The 18,262-nt window shown below is 63.3% G+C and overlaps 1 protein-coding gene across 3 annotated transcripts; it reads left to right on the top strand.

Annotated features, from left to right (window-relative positions):
* The first annotated feature begins 745 nt into the window (after nt 1-745).
* On the top strand, nt 746-16,942 carry RAB37 (RAB37, member RAS oncogene family). Of its 3 annotated transcripts, XM_087750727.1 has the most exons (10): nt 746-825; nt 6,763-6,873; nt 11,134-11,244; nt 13,207-13,248; nt 13,394-13,460; nt 13,547-13,599; nt 14,036-14,101; nt 14,868-14,924; nt 15,160-15,236; nt 15,342-16,942. In XM_087750727.1, exons 1-10 carry the CDS (start codon nt 766-768, stop codon nt 15,445-15,447), a joined length of 750 nt encoding a protein of 249 aa, XP_087606853.1. In that variant the 5' UTR covers nt 746-765; the 3' UTR covers nt 15,448-16,942. The 3 variants fall into 3 exon arrangements, with proteins under 3 accessions (XP_087606853.1, XP_009472459.2, XP_087606851.1); XM_009474184.2 differs by lacking the exon at nt 11,134-11,244 and having other exon boundaries at nt 751-825; XM_087750725.1 differs by lacking the exons at nt 746-825; nt 6,763-6,873 and adding an exon at nt 9,028-9,188.
* The last annotated feature ends 1,320 nt before the right edge of the window (nt 16,943-18,262 follow it).

Here is an 18,262-nt window from a genome sequence, read left to right as displayed (position 1 = left end):
GGGTGCCCAACGGCCATCTGGGCTGACGGCTGGAGGGGTGTCAGTCGGAGCAGCCCCGGTGCAGGCGTGGGGCTCCCCGAGGTGAGTGCTGATGAACCGGGTGCGAAGCACAGCTCGAGCAGCGCAGCAGACCTGGCTTCGTGCTCTCAGCTTGGCGATTGATCGGAGCTGGCAGCGAGAAACCTCTCTGCCCAGGGCTGCCTTCCAGCCTGCCTGCCCGTGCCCGGTGGACGCTTCCCGCAGCCGAGGAGGGCGGGCGGGCGGGCAGCGTTTCCCGGTAGCGAGGGCAGGGAGCCCCGGGCTCTTAGCAGAGCCGGGGGGGGGCCTCTATCACGGCGGAGGGATGGGGGGGGGGGGAGGGGGCCGGAGAGGGACCAGCGGTTGGGTGGAAACTGCCACGGGCTCTGCCTGCGTGGAAGGGAGCTCCCACGGCCTCCCCTCCTCCGGGCGGGACCGGCCCCCTCCTCCGGGCGGGGGAGCCCTGCGAGGGGGGCGGGCACGGCCGTGACGGCGGCGAGGAGCCGGGCACCGCTCCGCTGTCCTGCGGGGAACCAGCCCGAGCCGAGCTGTGCTGAACCGGGCCGAACCCTGCCGTGCTGAGCCGGGACTGCCGGGGCCGGGCCGTGCTGAGCCGGGACTGCCGGGGCCGGGCCGGGCGCTGTCCGCGGTGCTGCAGGCGGGGCGGGCGCTGTCCGCGGTGCTGCAGGAGCGGCCCGGCCCGGCCCGGTGCCCCCGGCGGCGGGAGCCGGCCCATGCACCCCGGCCATGGAGGCCCGCTCCGCCGGCCCGGGGGGGGCTGGCTACAACGAGGCCCTGCTGCACAAGGTAGGGCTGGGGCAGCGGAGGTGCTCGGAGAGGGGGGGAACCAGGGGGTGCTGGGGCGACGTGGGAGCGACTGCCGCGGCAGGGAGGCGGCTTCAACTTCCCCGGCAAACTCTGTCCCTCCTCGCTCCTCTTCCCCCGCTGGGGTCCATCCTCCACCCCCCCCCATCCCGGCGGGGTTGGGGTGGGGGATGCGGCTGCAGCTCGGTCCCGGTCCCCGCCACCTCCCGGCTGATGGTGGGGAGGGGGGGCGGCAGGATCGGACGTGTTTTGGGCAGCAAAACCAGGCAGGAGCGCTGGAAAGGGGCCAGCCCCGCGGCACAGCCCGGCGTTCAGCCGCTCCCGCTGTCCTGTGCGTGCTCCGGAGGGTCGGGGGGAGCTGCACCCCGGGGGTCTGGTTGCCAGAGACAGCCTAAGGAGCGGGGACTTCCCTGCCATGAAATAGCAGTGTCCCAAGAGACGTCCATCCCTGCCCTCCTTGCTTTAAAATCCTTCTCTTCTGTGGGGTCCCTGGGACTGCGTTTTGTAACTCTACATTGCACGGAGGGTGGCCGGGGCCGCTGCTGTCGCTGCAAGACCTTGGGCGGCGCAGGCTCTGCTGCAGGCTCTGCCGGAGCAGGGCTTTTGCTCCCTGCAGTCAGACACTCCCCAGCAACTCCAGGAGACATGGAGGAGATGCTGATCTCTGCCAGATCCACCCATCACTCCTTCTTGCTGTCCTCATGCTGCTTTGCTGCAGTCCCCAGTGACTGTGCAGGGACCGACACCCCTGGGGAGCAGGGGGAAAAGCAGGGATGGGCCAGGGCAGGGGAAAGGGCTGGGGCTGTCCGGATCCCTCTTCACAAATCCCAGTCTATTCTATATCCCGCTCTACTCAGGGCAATGTGCCCAGCCCTTGATTAGCAAGAAAATATCAATTACTAGCAACTCTCATTTCTGTTGTACGCGGCGTACGTAGGACATGCCTCCAGGGATGACTCAAGAAACTTTGATTCTTTGCAAAGCCTTAACTCTCTCTTCTCCAGCAGTGAGCTGCTGCAGTGAAGGAGTGACACTGGTAGAACTGAGTCTCTGGGCAGAAGAGCTGCCCAGGCAAATAACCACCCCAGTCCCATTTCCCTGCCGTTTCCCTTGGTATTTTGCTGCCACTCCTGGCTGGGTTGCTTGTCTTGCAGAAACAAGCCTGCTCTTGCTCCAGGGAGGTGAGGCAGCAAATACTTTGCTAGATCTTGTTTCTGAGCAAGGAATTGCATTTCAGATGTGCTGGGAAACCCTGAGAGAGGTTTGCACTCTGGAGCCAAAGGTTAAGTGATTTCAGGTTGGTGGCTAAACCCAGGCCTGGGGCTAGGGGCAAATCAAAGAGGGAACAGCAGAGGTTTGTTCTGGGCTGTTCCAGAAAAGTTTCACTTGACACAAAATGACAGATTCTGCTTTCAGGTGATTTGATCCATTGCCAAATCATTCTTCCTCCCATTGGATGCTTGGATCCATTTAGCTGGAACAAGCCCCACGGGGAGCGAGATGTGCCCTTGGGCTGTGGTTGATCCAAGGCGCTAGCAAGCGGTTTGCAAACAGGGAGCCACTGCATGATCTGAGCCAGCTTTTGTTTGATGTGCAGCCCTAGAGCTCGTATCTACAGGGCTGAAATACAGCTCTGCCAGGGCAAGGGCCCAGCGGGGCTGGCAGAGGGCCCCAGGCTCTGGTGTGAGCCAGCGTAAAGGGCTTGGCCATGGTAAAGCAGCACCTGGGCAGGGTGGGGACGGCCCTGGGGTGTCCCTGCGGCACAGAACAGCTCAAGGCAGCGTCCAGCAGCATCCAAGTTGCCCTGGAACACTGCCTGGAGCAGGGGAGAGGCAGCGCAGTTCCCTATATAGAGCAGGTAAAAATAAGTCTCGGTAATGCCGCCCTGAGAGACCATGAGAGCGGGGTGGCGAGGGGCCGAAAGCAGCCGCGGCTTCGCGCTCGGAGCTCTCCCAGTGCTGTGTCCTGGCTGGGCTCTGCAGGCAGCTGTGCTGGGGTGCACGTACACCATCGCCACAATTTGTAGCAACAAATCCTGCTGACCTGGGAGAAAACCTTTGGGTTTGGGGCTTCAGCAACTGTCTGAGAGCAGCGGAACAGCCCGTGGAGGGCACCTCTCCCCTCCCTGCGTCCCCCAGGACTGGGGTTTTACCCTGTCAGGCTCCTTCTAGCTACATTTAGGTCTAGCTACTGCATGCTAAAGCTCAAAAATGAACTGGGAAGATAACCTCAACCCACAGGCGCTATCCCCGATCTCCTCCCGCTTGGCTGGCACTGGAAATGCAGCAATCGCCTCCCTACGCTGCCTTGACAGCCATGCAAAACTTCTCTCCCCAAGGCACGCTAGACCAAAATATTTCCTTTGCTCACTGGCTGCCAGCACGGGTAGGCGAGATCTGAGCGGGTTTGCCCTCGCCGCCCCGTCGCTCTGCCTTGTCTCTGCAACCTACATCGAGCCAGCAGCGATTTTGAAGGGAGGTGATTCGTCTAGGTCTGAATTAGCCCAAACCCCCTAATTTGAGGTGTGGGGAGGGATGTTTGCTCTTTCCCGAAGGCAGAGCTGGCAGACAGGCCTGCTTCGGGGTGTGTTACAAGCTGTGCCTGCTTTTCTGCCGAGGCCGTGGAGCAGGTGAGCTGCGGGGTGGTGGGGAAGCGAAGTGGAAATCATTTTCTTTAGCTGGAAAGAGGAATTGCTTTGATTGTGCTGGGGCTCAGGAGTGGCGCTTTGGGACTGTCACCGAGTGGCTCTCCGCCTCTTGGCCAGGTTTCCCGCTGCGCCTCGGCCAGCCCATCTGTGCGTGCACGCCGGCAAAGCCCTGCTCCATCCCCATGCCACCATGCAGACAGGAACGGCAGCACCAGAAGGAATCTTGCAACTTTTTACCAAAGTTTTCCAAGCAAAAAAAAAAACAAAACCCTGGAAAAACCCGGGGGGGCTGAGAGGGTGCTGGGGAGGCCGGGCTGTGGCTGAGGATGCTGGCAAGAGGCAGAGTGGGTGCAGAGCGGGTACGGAGCTTTGTCGCTGGGAGGCTTCTTGCTATCGTGACTCAGGCATGTCCATCCTGAGCTTTCGACAGCTGGCTAGCCACATCCACTCCACACTGGGGTTTTTATTCTTCCTTTATGTTTATTTTGTAGCCAGGAAGGCCACGGTGATTTCCACTGTGCTGTACTTCCACAAAGCCCATGAGCTTTTCCTAAAGTCATTAGGAAAGTTTCTTGGCTGCTTCTGGCCAACTTTTACTATTGTTATTATTAAGTCATGAAGCAATTCATGAGTTGTCTCTATTATAAATCCCAATTAAATTATTGATAGGGGAGTCTGCCTTTTATACATGTTCTCTGTAAATCCTGGGCTCTGGAGGCTTTCTGGTGCTCATTCCAGCCGACTCTCCTCCCTCCATAATTAATGTCGTTCTCTGCATTAACTGCTCCCGAAGACAGTGTTGCAGGCTGCAGCCGGTCTCGTTGCACTTCCCAGCACCAGGATTTGACCTGGGAATAGTGTGCAGCACCAAAAAATGCAGCGCTGGGGTGCAGGAGCCCCGTGGCAGCGAACTCGTGGGGTGTTTTCCCATGTGGCTGCTCCAGGGCAGATCCTGCTCTCTGCATGGCAAACATTTCTGGGCAAAGCCAAGGGGGCTTGGGCAGGGAAATTCCCCTCAGGGAAAGGGGTGACCCAGCTCCCCTGACCCATGTGCAAGGGCTTCACCCAGAGATTTCTGCCTCCCAACATCCCCCCAGCTCCTGCACGGGCTCCCAGCCCACGAGGCTGCTCTGAATGTACAAGTGACCCGCAGCCAGCCCAACGTCTGGTTAGGGAGGAGGGAGAAATCTCCGGCTGCGGATCTGGCCGCAGTTTGCTGCCTCTCAGCACACGGGCCCGTGTGGCGGTGTGTGTCTGGCTGAGGTGCAGAGCTCCCTCCTGCCAACAGCTCCTCTCGGCCAGTCAGGCTTTTCCCAGGAGACGTTTGGGGTTTGGGATGTTTTTTCCGGGGGAAAAGGCTGATTCACTGAAGCGAGCGTTTCACTGAAGCGTATCGGCGTTAACAGGCTCCAGGCAGGTTGTGGAGCAGTGATTTATGCAAGGCAGGATGCTGGTCTCCTGCCAGTCCATGTTCCTGTTTCATTTGTGGTCCTCGAGCTTGTTGGCTTTTGGTTTCAACCCACGCCTTTGGGGTCCATGGGGCGGCAGGAACTGCAGTGCCGGGCACTGTGGCATGTGCCTGGTGGCCGGTTGCCCCACGACCTCCCAGGGCACGAAATCAGGCCTTGATCTGCCGGGGCTGTTCAGGCACTTGATTAAACACACTCTCACCTGCACTTCACAAGGGGGTACGTGCCGTGCCTGAAGCGGGGCCAGGCTGGGTTTCACCTCGGGGCCCCTCGGTGCAGGGGAGGTGATGGAGGGACGGGACCGGCCATGTGCGGAGGCTCCCCTGGCCGTCGGGAAGATGCTGAAGCACCAGCTCCTGCTCGGCAGGCGAAGAGCGACCTTCGCAATGTCACCCTGGGGTGAGGATGAAGGGCTGAGGTGCCCTGGGATGGAGCGAGGCTGCTGGAGCTGCATCAGACTAAACACAAATCAACGGGGGAAATGAGATGCAGTGAATGCGGCACAGGGGGAAGCAGAGGGGGGAGGTTCAGCCTCAGCACCTCGCTGGCTCAGGGGTGGCAGGGGGACCGGTGACAGTGAGGACACTGCCCCGGGGCCAGCTCGGCGCTTGCCAGGGCTGCAGCTACGGGAACGCCCGTGTCCTGAAAGACAGAGCCAAAACCACTTCTAAGCAAGAAGCCAGTTAGCAGAGTGTTTATTTTAACTTGTGTCCCTGTGAAAGGGTTGAAAGCGCCTCGGTTTCCTGAAAGGATGGGAATGTTTGCGCCGGTGGCTCTGCCAACAAACCCCAGATGCTGGCAGAGAGGGGAGGGAGGGGTTTGCGTTTGCACTGTTGGTCTTCCTTAGGCCAGGGATTTAGAGGAACACGGGCAGGAGCAGAAGGGAGGACGGGCTCCCCGGGGATGCGGTGTGGGTACCGGGACCAAGGGCTGGCAGCTTGGGAGCTGCTCGGGAGGTGATCGCAATGCCCCAGCTCTGACACCCGCACAGCTCCCTCGTCCCTTCTGCTTGCGAACAAGCAAGCTCTGCTCCCCGCGGGAGAGCCCCGGGGCTTCCCACGAAGGGCTGGAGAGGCAGGGGGGCTCCGTGACATCAAACCCAGCGCCCTGCCGGGGAACAGCGCTGCAGACACACAGCGTTAATGCAGCTTGAAGGCAGCCTGGTGCCCCGGCGCGGCTGTGGCAGTGGCTGTGCGCAGCAGCTGTGGGAGACGCTCTCTTTATTAAACGGCTTTGGACCTAATCCAGCACTGCCAGAATCCTCCCAAAGAGGTTTTCCACCAGAGCTGTGTGAGCCAAGGCTGCCTCTGCCCGGCAGCTTCCCGATGCGGGGCAGCAGTGTCTCCTGCTCGCTCTCCGTGTCGGGCTGCGCTTTGCTTTCTCTTCCACCTCTCTGCTCTTGGAGAGGGCCCATGCCCGAAGCTCAGCCTGGGGCACATTTCATTTATTACAGAGATGGTCAGAGGGGTGGAAATTCCTCTCCGGGCACGTGCCAGGACCAAAAGTGACAGCAAAGGACAGGGCACAGCAGGACAAGCCATCTGGCCATGGCACTGGCACCCAGCAGCCCACGGGGACAATCTGCTGCCGCCGAGCAGGGCTGTGCAGTGGAGCTGTGCCCTGGGGCTCATGGCTCTGCCATGGGCTGGGGCCGGGCTGCTCCCTCCCGGTCCTGCTGCGTTTGCTGCCGCATCCCCCTGGCACCCCCTCCCCAGACGCCCCGTCCCCAGCTGCACCCCGTGCCTGCAGGCTCTGGCATCGCCTGCTCCCGCGCCCTGACGCCTCTTTACCTGGTCCTTGCAGACGATCCTGGTCGGAGACAGCGGCGTGGGGAAGACATCTCTGCTGGTCCAGTTTGACCAGGGCAAGTTCATTCCTGGCTCCTTCTCTGCCACCGTGGGCATTGGGTTTACGGTAAGAGCCCAGTCCCTGGTCCCCGGGCTGTACAACCTCGCTCACCCTCAGGGGAGCAGTTTTATTTGGGTAATCATAATCTATGATTCTGTGATTCTAAATGGTGCTAAGCACAAAAAATTGGGAGAATTTTCTTTGGTGCTGCTGGATGAGGGGCCCGGTTTCGCTGTGTGCTTGCCGGCAAGCTGAGGGCAGGCACGCTTCGGGCTGCCGGGGGGATGGAGGATGGACAAGTCTTCGCGTCCTGAACCCCTCGGTAGGGCCATGCCTGAGCGCAGCCTTTTGCCTTGCACCTGGAAAGCCGTCTTCGGAGCGGCCCTGCTCTCCCAGGGAGAAGCCAGCCTGTGTCCTGCCTGTGCGGCCCGCGGCCCTCGCGAAAAGTCAGGCAGATGGTGGCAGCGCCTGGGTAAAGCACTCGGCTGCCGGCCAGTGCTATTTGTAGAGCTGCTGCGGGGCCAGCAAACAGCTCCGACGCTTGTGTCCACTCTCCCAGGGGAGCCCAGGACACAGACAGCGCTTGGGACCTCACCGCACGGCGAGGCTGGCATCCCTCCAGCATCCGTGCCAAGGCTGGAGCTCAGCAAGAGGCTGTTGCCCACGGGGAGGCTGTTGCCCGTGGGGATTTTCTCTCTAGTCCAGGCCAAGGAAGCAGGGAAACGTGGTTTCGGTGCGGGGGGCCTGGGGCCAAGCAGCCCAGGGGCTGGCAGCCAAGAGTGCCCCCCTGGGCAGTGCTGAGCCCTGGGCAGGCAGGGGAGGCTCAGCCGTGTTCCCAACCTTTGCCAGCTCCCGGCTGCCTCGTTTCTCCTGCAGCAAATGCCAGTGTGTGGAGGTGATGCTCAGCCAGGCATTTTTCCTGCCTAGGCAACTCCATGAGCACCAGCACGGTTCGCCATATCCTTCCAGCCCCCCTCCCCAGCAAGCTGCAGGGGAGCTCAGCCGCTCTGAGCACCTCCAGCCTTCATCTCCGGGCACTTCCCTAGCCAAAGAGCGTATATAAACTATAAATCCCGCAGCTGGGTCTGAGCGCAGTTACGGGACTGGAAATACAGGTTCCCTTTCCCGAGGGGCAGAGGAAGGCTTGGCTGGAGCAGGAGCTGGCAGCCGGGGAAGGTGCGGAGGCGGGCGCCGTCGCGGAGGGCAGCTCTGCCATCGGACCCCCCGCAGCCACGTGTGGCCTTCGCCTGGAGAGCGGCGAGGGGCACGGCTCTGCACCGGAGCCCCGTGCGCCTGAATCCCAGCGGTGTGAGTGGGGCTGGGGGGTTTGCACTGAGCTCAGCCCTGGCACGGAGGAGATGGGCTGGGTATCCCGGGGAAAATAAATCAGAGGGGGCTGAAGGCTCCTGTCAGCCTGAAGACCCCAGGTCGCTGTAGTGCATGGACCTGGATGGAGTTTTGTGGAGTGAATTTTTGGGTACCACAACGTCCTCAGCTCTCTCCCGGGACTTCTCCCGCATTCCCACGCTTGGGCTTTTCCCAAATGAAGTGCACTATGAGCCAGGCCCCAACAGCCGGCGTAGGATGCTGGGGGCTGTGAGCAGCCGGGGGAGCGGGAGCCCCGGCAGCCGTCCCGGCCGGGACGCAGGCGCCGCTGAACCGGCTCACCGCAGCGCGCGGCTTCCGGCTAACGGCCGCCGCTTCTGGTTTCCTCCCGGCTTTGTTGCGCCTTGGTGCTAACCCGGGGCCCAGCTCGGCAGCCGTTGGGGCTGCAGCAGACAGGGCAAACCCTCCACCCCTGGGTGGGCTGGTGGGGTGGAAGCAGGAGCTGCCGGCCCCACTGTCCCCACCGTCCCCACCGTCCCCACCGACACGGCGTGGCGGGGGTGATTTGGCAGCACCGGGGTCTCCATCCCCACACCCCGTGGGGGACGGGGGACTGTTCATTTGTGGGGTGAGCGGTTCCTCCTCTCCCCATCCATGTGCCCAGAGGGACGGGGCCGGGCTCTGCCCGCTGTCTGGTGCCGCTGAGCCCCTGGCAAACCCCAGCACCCAGGTTTTGGGGTGGGGGTGGGGGGCAGGTTTCCAGCCTTGAGCCTCCTCTTCCTCATCCCGCGGCCAGGCTGGGTAGGGAGGCGACCGGGGCACAGCCTTGGGGGTGGCATCGGCCGGGGAGGAGGAGGAAGAGGAGGAGGAAGGCGGGCCGGGCCGGGCCGGGCCGGGTGGGGCCGCGGCTCCCGCTGGCCCCGCGGCACCGGGACTCGGCGGCTCCGCTCGGACGCACCATGAGCGGCCCCGGCGGGGCGGCGGGGAGCGGGGACCCCCCGGCGGGGAGCGGGACCCTCCCGGTGCTGCCCCGGGACTACGAGCTGGCCGGCAAGGTGGGAGGCGGCGCGGAGGAGGGGGGGAGAGCAGGGATGGACCCCCCAGCCCCGCCGCGGGTGGAGGTTGGGGTTTGTCCCCCGGCCCGGGGGAGAGCGGGAGGGGTCCGGGGGGGTCCCCGGGGCCGGCCGCTTCCTCCGCTGCCGCGATCGCGCCCAGGAAGCGGCTGGGGGCCGGGGAAGGGGAAGGAGGCGGCCCCAGCTGAGCCCCCCCAGCCCTGCCCGCCCCTGCCCCGGGGGGGTCCCAGATCTAGCAGATGTGGGGATGGGGGTCCTCCCCCCCCCGGGAGGTGGAGACAGGGGATCCCTGCCCCGAGGTGGTGATGGGGGTCTCGGCTTGGTGGGCAGCGGGACTCCCTGGGGGGGTGCACGGCCGAGCTCTGCCCTCTGAAAGCCCGTCCTGCCCTTCTCTGGGCGAGGGGGGCTGCTGGCAGCCGGGGCAGCCGTGCCCCCCATGGTACAGGGCAGGGGAAGCAGGGCCCCATCCAGCATCCCAAGGGCACTGGGCAGGGGGGCAGTGGCTGTGCCCCGGAGCCGAGCCAGCCCAGGGCCCCGCAGCCCCCTGCACTGCAAACACCCCTGCGCCCCTGCCCAATACTGGGGTGGGAACCCTCCTCCCCGAGGGTCCCCGCTGCCCCAGCCTGCCCCAGGGGAGCACACTCCTCTTGCCGGCGACGCTGGGGAGGCACGGGGTGGGTGAACCTTTTCCCTGAGAAATTTAATACGCAGCCCCAGGCTGAGCCCGGCATTGACAGTGCCAGCCCCGAGACCTCCCGCCTCACTGAGCCTGCTCCCAAAGCGGTCCTGTATGCTGCCACCTTCCCTAAACCACTTTTATTCCTTTGCCTTCACCCTCTCCGCTCTGTATCCTTTCACGGGCTGATACCGGAGGGAGATTTTTGTGTTAGAGGGAAGAACTCAGTCGCCAGCTTGATCTGGAGCGAGGTGGAGGCAGAACTGGGTGGTGATCCCAGCCTGGGCCGGGCAGGGGTGTCCCGGGGAAGGACTGGACCAGTGAAGTGGGTTGGCAGGAGGCAGAGCATTTCCAGCCCCCAGCTCTGGCTGTGCTGGCCCACAGGACGTTTGCTGTGCCATAGCTGCGGAGGGTGGGCACGGCTCGCCGCGTTCGCCCAGCCCGGGGGCAGCGGGGCCGCCTGGGTTTGCTTTGCAGGCTCCAGCGTCCCGGCAGGGTGGGCTTGTGGGGATGGACCTGCTTGCTGGAGTCCTGCTCACTGCCATTTTTAGGCACGGGATAGATGCAGTCGGTGTCAGGTTAATTATTGCCGGGCAGGAATGGGCTGCTGCCGGCAAGCAGGGAGGAGAGCACGGCGTCGGGGCGTCGGGTAAGGCTGTGCTTACGGAGACCAGCATCGGTCCTGGCTGCTGCCTGCCCGGGTCTGGCAGTGCTGGAGCGGCCGGGGAGCCCATGCTGAGCCTGTTTGCTTAGCAGGAGGGGAAAAGGCACTGTGTTTGCTTTGGTGTCTGCGGCAGGCAGGGCCCTGGGCACCCACAGGGCGAGAGTCCCGGACACGGCGGGGTTTGCCCAAGCCATGCATCAGCCCTTGGGCTGGGCACACCTGGGCCGGGGGCGGAGGTGGCTCTACCTGTCCGGGAGCTGCGGCCGGTTCTCCAAGAAGGTTCCTGGGTTGGGAGACGGTCAGGAACCAGCCAGGAGACATCTCTTCTTGCTGCGGTATCTGCCTTCCCACCAGCTCTCCTCTTCTGCTCTTCCCCTCTTCGGTGGCTGCCCGCTGCCCTGGGGCACTGCTCGGCTGCACCCTCAGGGGTCCCATCCCACTCCCCGTTCCCATGGGGCTCCCCAGACCCGGCAGGACCAGCCCTGGGGAGAGAATTGGAGGGACACAAGGGAGCGGGGAGGGGCTCAGCACCATCCAGGGATGCTGCCCCCTCCCCGCTGACACCTCTCCCGGCGCCCATCTTGCAGGTGATGTTACTTGGAGACTCGGGCGTGGGGAAAACCTGCTTCCTGCTCCAGTTCAAAGACGGGGCCTTTCTCTCCGGGACGTTCATAGCCACCGTGGGCATAGATTTCCGGGTGAGACCACCACGGCTGCCAGCCCCTCGCCTTCCCCAACCCGCACCTCGGCCAGGACGGAGCGCTGGAAAGGGGGACGGGGGGTTTCCAGTCTCTGCAACCCAAATAATCTCCTAACCAGCTGCAGGCGCTTGCTGAAACCCTCCCACCTCTCCCTGGGAGAGCAGTAACAGATGGAAGAGCCCGCTGGGAATGTCACTTCTTGCCTTTAAATCAGCAAAAAGCCTCGGTTTAGCCCATCCTGGATGGGTGCGTGGGCTGGGGGTGTGCAGTGGGCGGCCGGCACGCTCCACCGGCCGGGCTGAGGCCAACGGCTGGCGGGGACAAAGGCTGGTTGCTGTAATTTTGTGCCTTGAAAGGGCTGAAATTGGCTGCTGAGGAGTTGTTAAGGTCACCGGATCCCGTTTAAACTCTCCCGCTGCTCTCCGTTCACCAAATTTCAGCTGCAGGGTCTCTCTGGGGATGCACGGGCAGGCAGAGCTGTTTGCAGCACAGGGTAGAGCAGTGTTTCAGCAGGCTGGAAGTGATGGGGGTGTCCCCAGGCCCGGCTCTGCCTGCGGCTGCCGACACGTGTCGAGCGCGGTCGGCGCTTCCTCTGCCTCCGCAGCTGCAGTGGCTCCGGTTTTCTGCCGCCTTTGCTGCCTGGGCTGCTCTTGGCTTGCAGGGGGGAACTGGGGAGCAAGGGCCAGGGGGAAGGGGCTGTGGGTTTGCTTTGGAGGGGTCTTGTAGCCTGTCCTTCCAATAAAGTCATGAAAGAAGGAAAATCTGCTGTGTCCCACTGCTGGGCTCAGCACCGGTGGCCCCGGGGAGCTGCCAGCTCAGCCTCATGCAAGCATCCCCTCCAGCAGCACAGGGCTTGCTGCTGGTAGGTAATTTCCAGCATCTCCTAGGGCACATTTTTTGTTTTATTCAGCTCATTTTCTCAACTTTTATCATCTCCACATGGGCTGAATTTCCATTTCAAACAATTCCAGGCAACCAAATTATTTATAGGGGTCTTCTCTTTCCAGAATCATCCCTCCACGTACAATTCTACAAGTCTTAAAATAGCCCTTTGGTAACTCCTGCTTTTCTTTTCTCGGGCCTCTGGAGAGATGTCCCTGGCTTTCAAGTTGGGTATAGTGATTGCTTAAGCCCTCTCTGATAACCGCCTTCCCCATTCATTTGCAAATGCTGCTTCCCTACCTGGTCCCAGGAGATTTTCTCCTGCAGTGCCGGATAAAGCTGTCTGCTACCTGCAAGCCCCCAGCTCAGTGTGTGCAACCACCCTTAAGGGCCAAGCAAGGCTCCCACCAGCAAGAAAACCTGAGCTGGACAGCCAGCGTCGCCCACGGAGCATCCCCAGGCAGCTTGTAGCATCCGAAGGCCTTAAATTGCTGCAAATAGCCCAAATTTTTCGTGTGGCGGTGGTTCCTTTGGCATGTGGAGCAGAGGAATCCTGGCAGAAGGGTCAGGGCTTTATGGTGGGCAAATAGAAAAGCAGGCCAAGATGTTATTAATAGACAAATGTGCAAATTAATGCACATTTGCATGTAGTTCATGCAAGACCCTTCCCTCTTCCCCAGCTCTGCCGAGCTTCCCCTGGCCACCTGGCAGCCTGCATTGTTAGCCAGCTCGTTAGGAGCCACAGGACAGGGGTGCTGGCTGTAGGAGATGAGCGAGGCACCGGATCCAAAGCAGGCTGGGATCTCGCTGTCCTGTCTCCATCAGGGCCTGATTCTGCCCTTTTCCACCCTGGCATGAGGGGACGCTGCTCTGGGATGTCCCTGGAGGTGCCACGGGGCATCGCAGCCCCCCAGCAGGACCAGGGTTTGTAGCGATGAGGCTTCAACGTCCAGCCCCATGGGCAGCCTGGCTTTGTCCCGAGGGGACGGGGCACAGCCAGGTCCGCACCGGGGCTGGCTGGTACCCGTGCCAAGGCACGCTTTGGGCTGATAAACGTGCTCTCCTTCTCTTCTGCAGAACAAAGTGGTGGCTGTCGATGGTGTGAAGGTGAAGTTGCAGGTGAGCTTTGGGAGGAGGTGAGCAATTCCCAGCCGTGCTGCTGGAAAACAACCCCTAGACTGAGCGCGGGTGGGCTGGGGGCTGCAGGGGCATCCCCAGCTGCGGGTTTCCCCTCCCCGCTCTCACCGGGGCGGCTTCTTGGCAGATCTGGGACACGGCAGGACAGGAGCGTTTCCGCAGCGTCACCCACGCCTACTACAGGGATGCCCAAGGTGGGTTCGGGGTCCGGCGGGGACGGGGGAGACCGGCCAGAGTGCATCCCTGCAGCGGGGCAATGCCTCTGCCTCTTCCCTTCCAGCCCTGCTCCTGCTCTACGATATCACCAGCAAGATGTCCTTCGACAACATCCGCGTGAGTCCCCTCTGCCGGTCGGGAGCGTGTTTCTCCCTGGGGATCGGGGTGGTGGGTGCCCTGCGTGGCTTGCTGGGTGCTTGGGGCAGTTCAAAGCTCGTTTTGCATGCAAGCACCGGCTGTTTCGGGCAGAGCCAGCCGGCTGGGAGCTCGTCGCTGGGGCGCCCGGCTGGGCGCTGCACGGCTGGGTGAGTTTTGTTTAGGGACACGGTAAATGGCTGGAGGGAGAAAACGCGGTTTGGGATGGACGTGAACTACATGTAGGCTTGGGCCGTAGCCAGGAGACGGGGCATTTTCAGGACTGTTCGGCTGTGATGCTGGAATAGTTCCCATGCCAAAAAAAAAGCTGTTTTCCCAGTCTTCGTGCGGGGCGTGTGGGCTGAGAGGGGAGGGACGGGGGTACCGCTCGCCCTGACGCAGCCCCAATCTCCTGCAGGCCTGGCTGACGGAGATCCACGAGTACGCCCAGAAGGACGTGGTCATCATGCTGCTGGGCAATAAGGTGCGTGCAGGGTCCCCCTTCACCCCGCGGTGTGCCGTGCTATGCCGTGCCGTGCCGTGCCAGCCCTGCCCTTGCCATCCCTGCGGCTGCGGAGGGATGGGGCTTGGTGGACACTCTGCCTGCGGGCTGGGTGCACCCTGCCTGCACCCTCCGCCAGGCTCTGCTGATTTCTGGGCTCAGCCAGGCCCAGAGGTGATCCCAGAGGTTTGGGGGGTCGGGGAGGGTTGGCGTCCCTGGCAGCTGCGGGCGGCAGCATGAGGCTGAGGCTCCCGGTACGGGTTGCTACTGAGTGTGGGATGCCCACCCAGGTCCTGGATGCACCCCCAGATCCCAGGTAGCCCCCAGTCCCAGATTCCCAACCAGGTCCCAGATTCTCTCTGGGGGTCCCAGATGCTGCCGGGTGCCCAATGCCCGACTGGATACCAGATTTTCCCCTGGGACTGGATGCCCCCTGAAGCCTGGCTGATGCTGGGTACTTGATGCCCAGCAGAGTACCAGAAGCCCCCCTGGGTCCTGGATGCCCCCGGGTACTGGATGCTGCCCCAGCTCCCCAGTGTCCCCAGGTTCTGGATGCCCCCCCCCATCCTCGATGCCACCAGGTCCCAGATGCTCAACAGGTCCCGGATTCTCCTCTGGGCACTGGATGTTCCCAGGTCCCTGATGGCCCCAGTTCCTGGCAGCCCCCCGCGCACCCACACTGCTTGCCAGATGCCCTCAGGGTGCCAGCCGCCCCTGGTACGTGGTGACACTTTCCTTCCCTTGGCAGGCCGATGTGAGCAGCGAGAGGGCTGTGAGGACGGAGGACGGAGCATCGCTGGCCAGGGTGAGCTGTGCCGGGGTCTAACACGGCTGCAGCCCCCCCAGACAATTGCACGTCGCTCAGGGTCCCTGGGCAGCCGTGCCATCCCCTCTGGTGGGTGCCCAGAGGCAAAACCTGGGGCAAGGCAAGGAGGGGATGGCACCTTGTCCCCAAGCCTTGGCCAGGTGACTGGGACGATTCGGAGGGGCAGGAGAGCATTTTGGGGCTGGCCACTGATGGGGCCGTGCTGTCCTTGCAGGAGTATGGGGTGCCTTTCATGGAGACAAGCGCCAAGACGGGCATGAACGTGGAGCTGGCCTTCCTGGCCATTGCCAAGTGAGTACCTGGGGGACCCGGGCAAGGGAGGTGTCCCCCAGCCCCACCGCCTCCTGCACTGGCACTGGAGCGGGCAGGGGGGGTAACGTGGCCCCACCACCCCAGGGAGCTGAAGCAGCGCGCGGTGCAGCCGCCGGACGAGCCCCGCTTCCAGATCCATGACTACATCGAGTCACAGAAGAAGAAATCCAGCTGCTGTGCCTTCGCCTGAGAGCGGCCAGGAGGAGCCGGCAGCCCCGGGGGCGCAGGCAGGCGGGAGGCAGAGCAGGGGCCCAATCCTGCCCTCAAGCGCCCAAGGGAACCAGGCTCTGACAAGCCGAGCGCGGATGGGACAATACGGCGGAGCGGAGCGCGCACGAGGAGAGCCATCGCCCCGGTGCCAGGATCCAGGGGCCGGATCCTGCTGTCCTGCAGGGCAATGCCTGGAGCCTACTGTGTGCCACCGGGGGAATGACCGCCGTGTGATGACTGCCAGCCTGGCCAGCGAGCCATGGTGACGCCTCCATCACCCAAGCAGGATGCAGGATACGGCCCCGCACCTAGCTCGGGGCCCCTCGGAGCGGCTGGAGGGGCCGTGTGCGTGCCATGGATGAGCCCCTGTGCAGCCCCCATCCCTCTCCTCCCCTGCAGCCATCCCCGCTCTCGGCACTGCTGTCGTCCGGCTGGAAGGGCCTGATCCAGCCCCCCGCGTCCCCGGTGCTGCCAGGCTCTGGCTTCCCTGCAGGGAGCCTCGGCTCTGCCCCGCAGGCTGCCCCGCGCCCGGGCACAGCCGGTGCCCGCGCTCGGCCGTGGCTCCTCGCTGCTGTGGTTGCTGCCGTCGGCTTTTATCCTCCTGCCACCACCAGGGCAGCGATGTCCCCGTTGCGTCCCGGTGCTGGTGGAGGGAAGGGCCGGATGGGGAAGCGTCCAGCCAGGCCTGCTCCCTGCCCGCGCAGCCGATGTGAGGAGTAAAACTCCCCTGGGAGCGCCTGAGCGACACTTGGGGCGCTTCCAGCACACATGGCAATTTGCAAAAACCTTTATTCCCTGCCTCGTAGCCACAGAAATTAGAGACTTTTTTTTTTTAATGAGAAAAGCCTTTTTCTTTTCCATCCCTCCAGATAAAACCATCTCCGGCCTCACGCAGGCTGGAGCTGGTGGGGTGGAGGTGCCCGTGGTGGCCCGGGGCTGCCCGCGGTGGCCGGGGGCTGCAGTGCCTGCCGGCTCCCAGGGCGGGCTGGGTTTCTCTCCCATCGCTGCACATGCAATGCAACTGTTTCTTCCTGCTGCTGGCAAATTGCAGCTGAAACCCACTCTCTGGAGAGCAGATGCCTGAGATGCTTCAGCCAGCAAACGCTGCTTCGTTGGCCCAGCAGGCACCGGCGGAGCGCAGGGTGCAAGGCTTAGGTCCCACGTTGCTGCACGTCCCCGGTGCCCGGCCTGGCCCTGCCGACCCCTCCAGCACGCTGCCGGCTCCCCCGAGCGCTATGCAGGGCGGTGAGATGGTGAATATTTGGTTACGGAGCTGAAGAGCTGATGCGAAGCGCAGCTTCAGAGGGCACGGCCATGCTGCACGTGGGAGTCGGGGACTGGCCGGCACATCCATCCCCGCCAGCATCTTCCCGGGCCCTGCGCCCGTCTCTCACCGGCCCCGGTGCCTCCTTTGCCTTTGCTCTGCTCCTGGGTCTCTCTTTGCAAGTTTACAGATTAAAGCTGGGTATTTTCGAGGCTTTGCATCTGCCTGTTTTTTTTTATTTTTTAATTGCATGAGAAAAACCTGCCCTGGGTCTGCAACGTGGGAGGCTGCTGCACCCCGGCGCTGCGGGGCCGGGGGGGCCCTGGGAGCAGCCGTGGGGAGGGGGAAGCGCCTGCCACCCCTTCTTCCCCGCCGGGGCTTTCGTTGCACATTCAGACAGTCCAAAGGTGAGAGGGGAAGAGTAAACATGGCCTGTTAAATTAAAACCAACCTCCTCCCCTGCTGTTCTCATGGTGCGGAGTCCAGCATTCCCCAAATAACTCCGTCTTCCCACCAATGGCATTGCTGCTGCCGCTTGGCTGATGTCTGCAAAAAATGCTGGATGGCTTCAACACAAACAGACGTTGGCTCTTTTCTGCTTTCCCCCCCTCCAGTCTGAGCTCCCTTCACGTCACGCCGAGCCGCAAAGGGCCCTGGCAGGAGGAGGCAGCTGGGGTGTGACAGTGCTGCCTGCACCCCACCGTCCCGCGGGCGCTGCCGGGGTCTGCCGGACCCAAAATCAGCTCCGGCTGTTTCCTTTGCTGCCGCCTTTCTTCCTTATCGCGGTCCCCTGCTCAAACCAGCCCTCCTGGAGTTGGGTTTTGTTTCCTGGCTTAGGGCAGCGCTCCCAAAAAGCGTATTCCCCCCCCCGTCTCGCCCCCGAACACGCGTGCTCGTGGGGCCGTGCCGCTCGCAGACCCCTTGCCGAGGGGAGGGCTGTGCCGCGGTGATGCCGCAGGTGATGGACCCCCCCCCCCCGTCCTGGGGCCATATCACGACACGCTTGCCCTGGTTTTCCTCTCCACAGGCATCTGGTGCCGTGGGATTCCTCTCCACCGCCTTTCTCAGGGCCGAGCGGCCACGGGCAAATGCTCAGCCGAGTGGAGGAAACAAATGAGCCCACCCTCCGCTCCCAGCCCGGGACCGAGGAGCCGGAGCGCGGCCACCCCCAGCGCACGGGGGGTTTCTCGGCCGCTGGGGTCCCCGCAGCAGGGTTCGGTGCAGAGCTGCCCGGGAGGGACGTGTCCTGTGGCGTGCTGCTGCCGTCACCTCCTCGCTCACCTGGCTGCGGCGCGGTTAAACGTGATCCCAGCTGCCCTGGGGACCTTTGGCCGGCCTGAACTTCAGCCGGGCCCGGAGGGCTGCCGGGGAGCGACACTGACGGTGCCACGCCACCCTCCCCAGGGCGATCCCGGGGGCCAGGCGCCAGCTCTGCCCGGCACCAGCAGCCCCGCCGCAGGGCCGAGCAGCCCGGGCTTCTGCTCGCTGCCCTGGCCGAGCCAAAACCCGAGGCTCCCACAGGCTCGTACCC

This window comes from Nipponia nippon, unplaced genomic scaffold, assembly GCF_047370975.1.
Source record: "Nipponia nippon isolate SJK-2023a ecotype South Korea unplaced genomic scaffold, ASM4737097v1 scaffold_14, whole genome shotgun sequence".
Classification (NCBI taxonomy): Eukaryota; Metazoa; Chordata; class Aves; order Pelecaniformes; family Threskiornithidae; genus Nipponia; species Nipponia nippon.
Note: the sequence above shows the minus strand (reverse complement) of the source record. Positions and strands in the feature narration are given on the sequence as shown.

Bases quoted from the DNA above. Each gene is read 5' to 3' on its own strand.
- RAB37 (XM_087750727.1), top strand. From the start codon at position 766: ATGGAGGCCCGCTCCGCCGGCCCGGGGGGGGCTGGCTACAACGAGGCC. The intron at 13,249-13,393 runs GTGAGCTTTGGG...GCTTCTTGGCAG, and splicing joins GTGTGAAGGTGAAGTTGCAG to ATCTGGGACACGGCAGGACA. The intron at 13,600-14,035 runs GTGAGTCCCCTC...AATCTCCTGCAG, and splicing joins TGTCCTTCGACAACATCCGC to GCCTGGCTGACGGAGATCCA.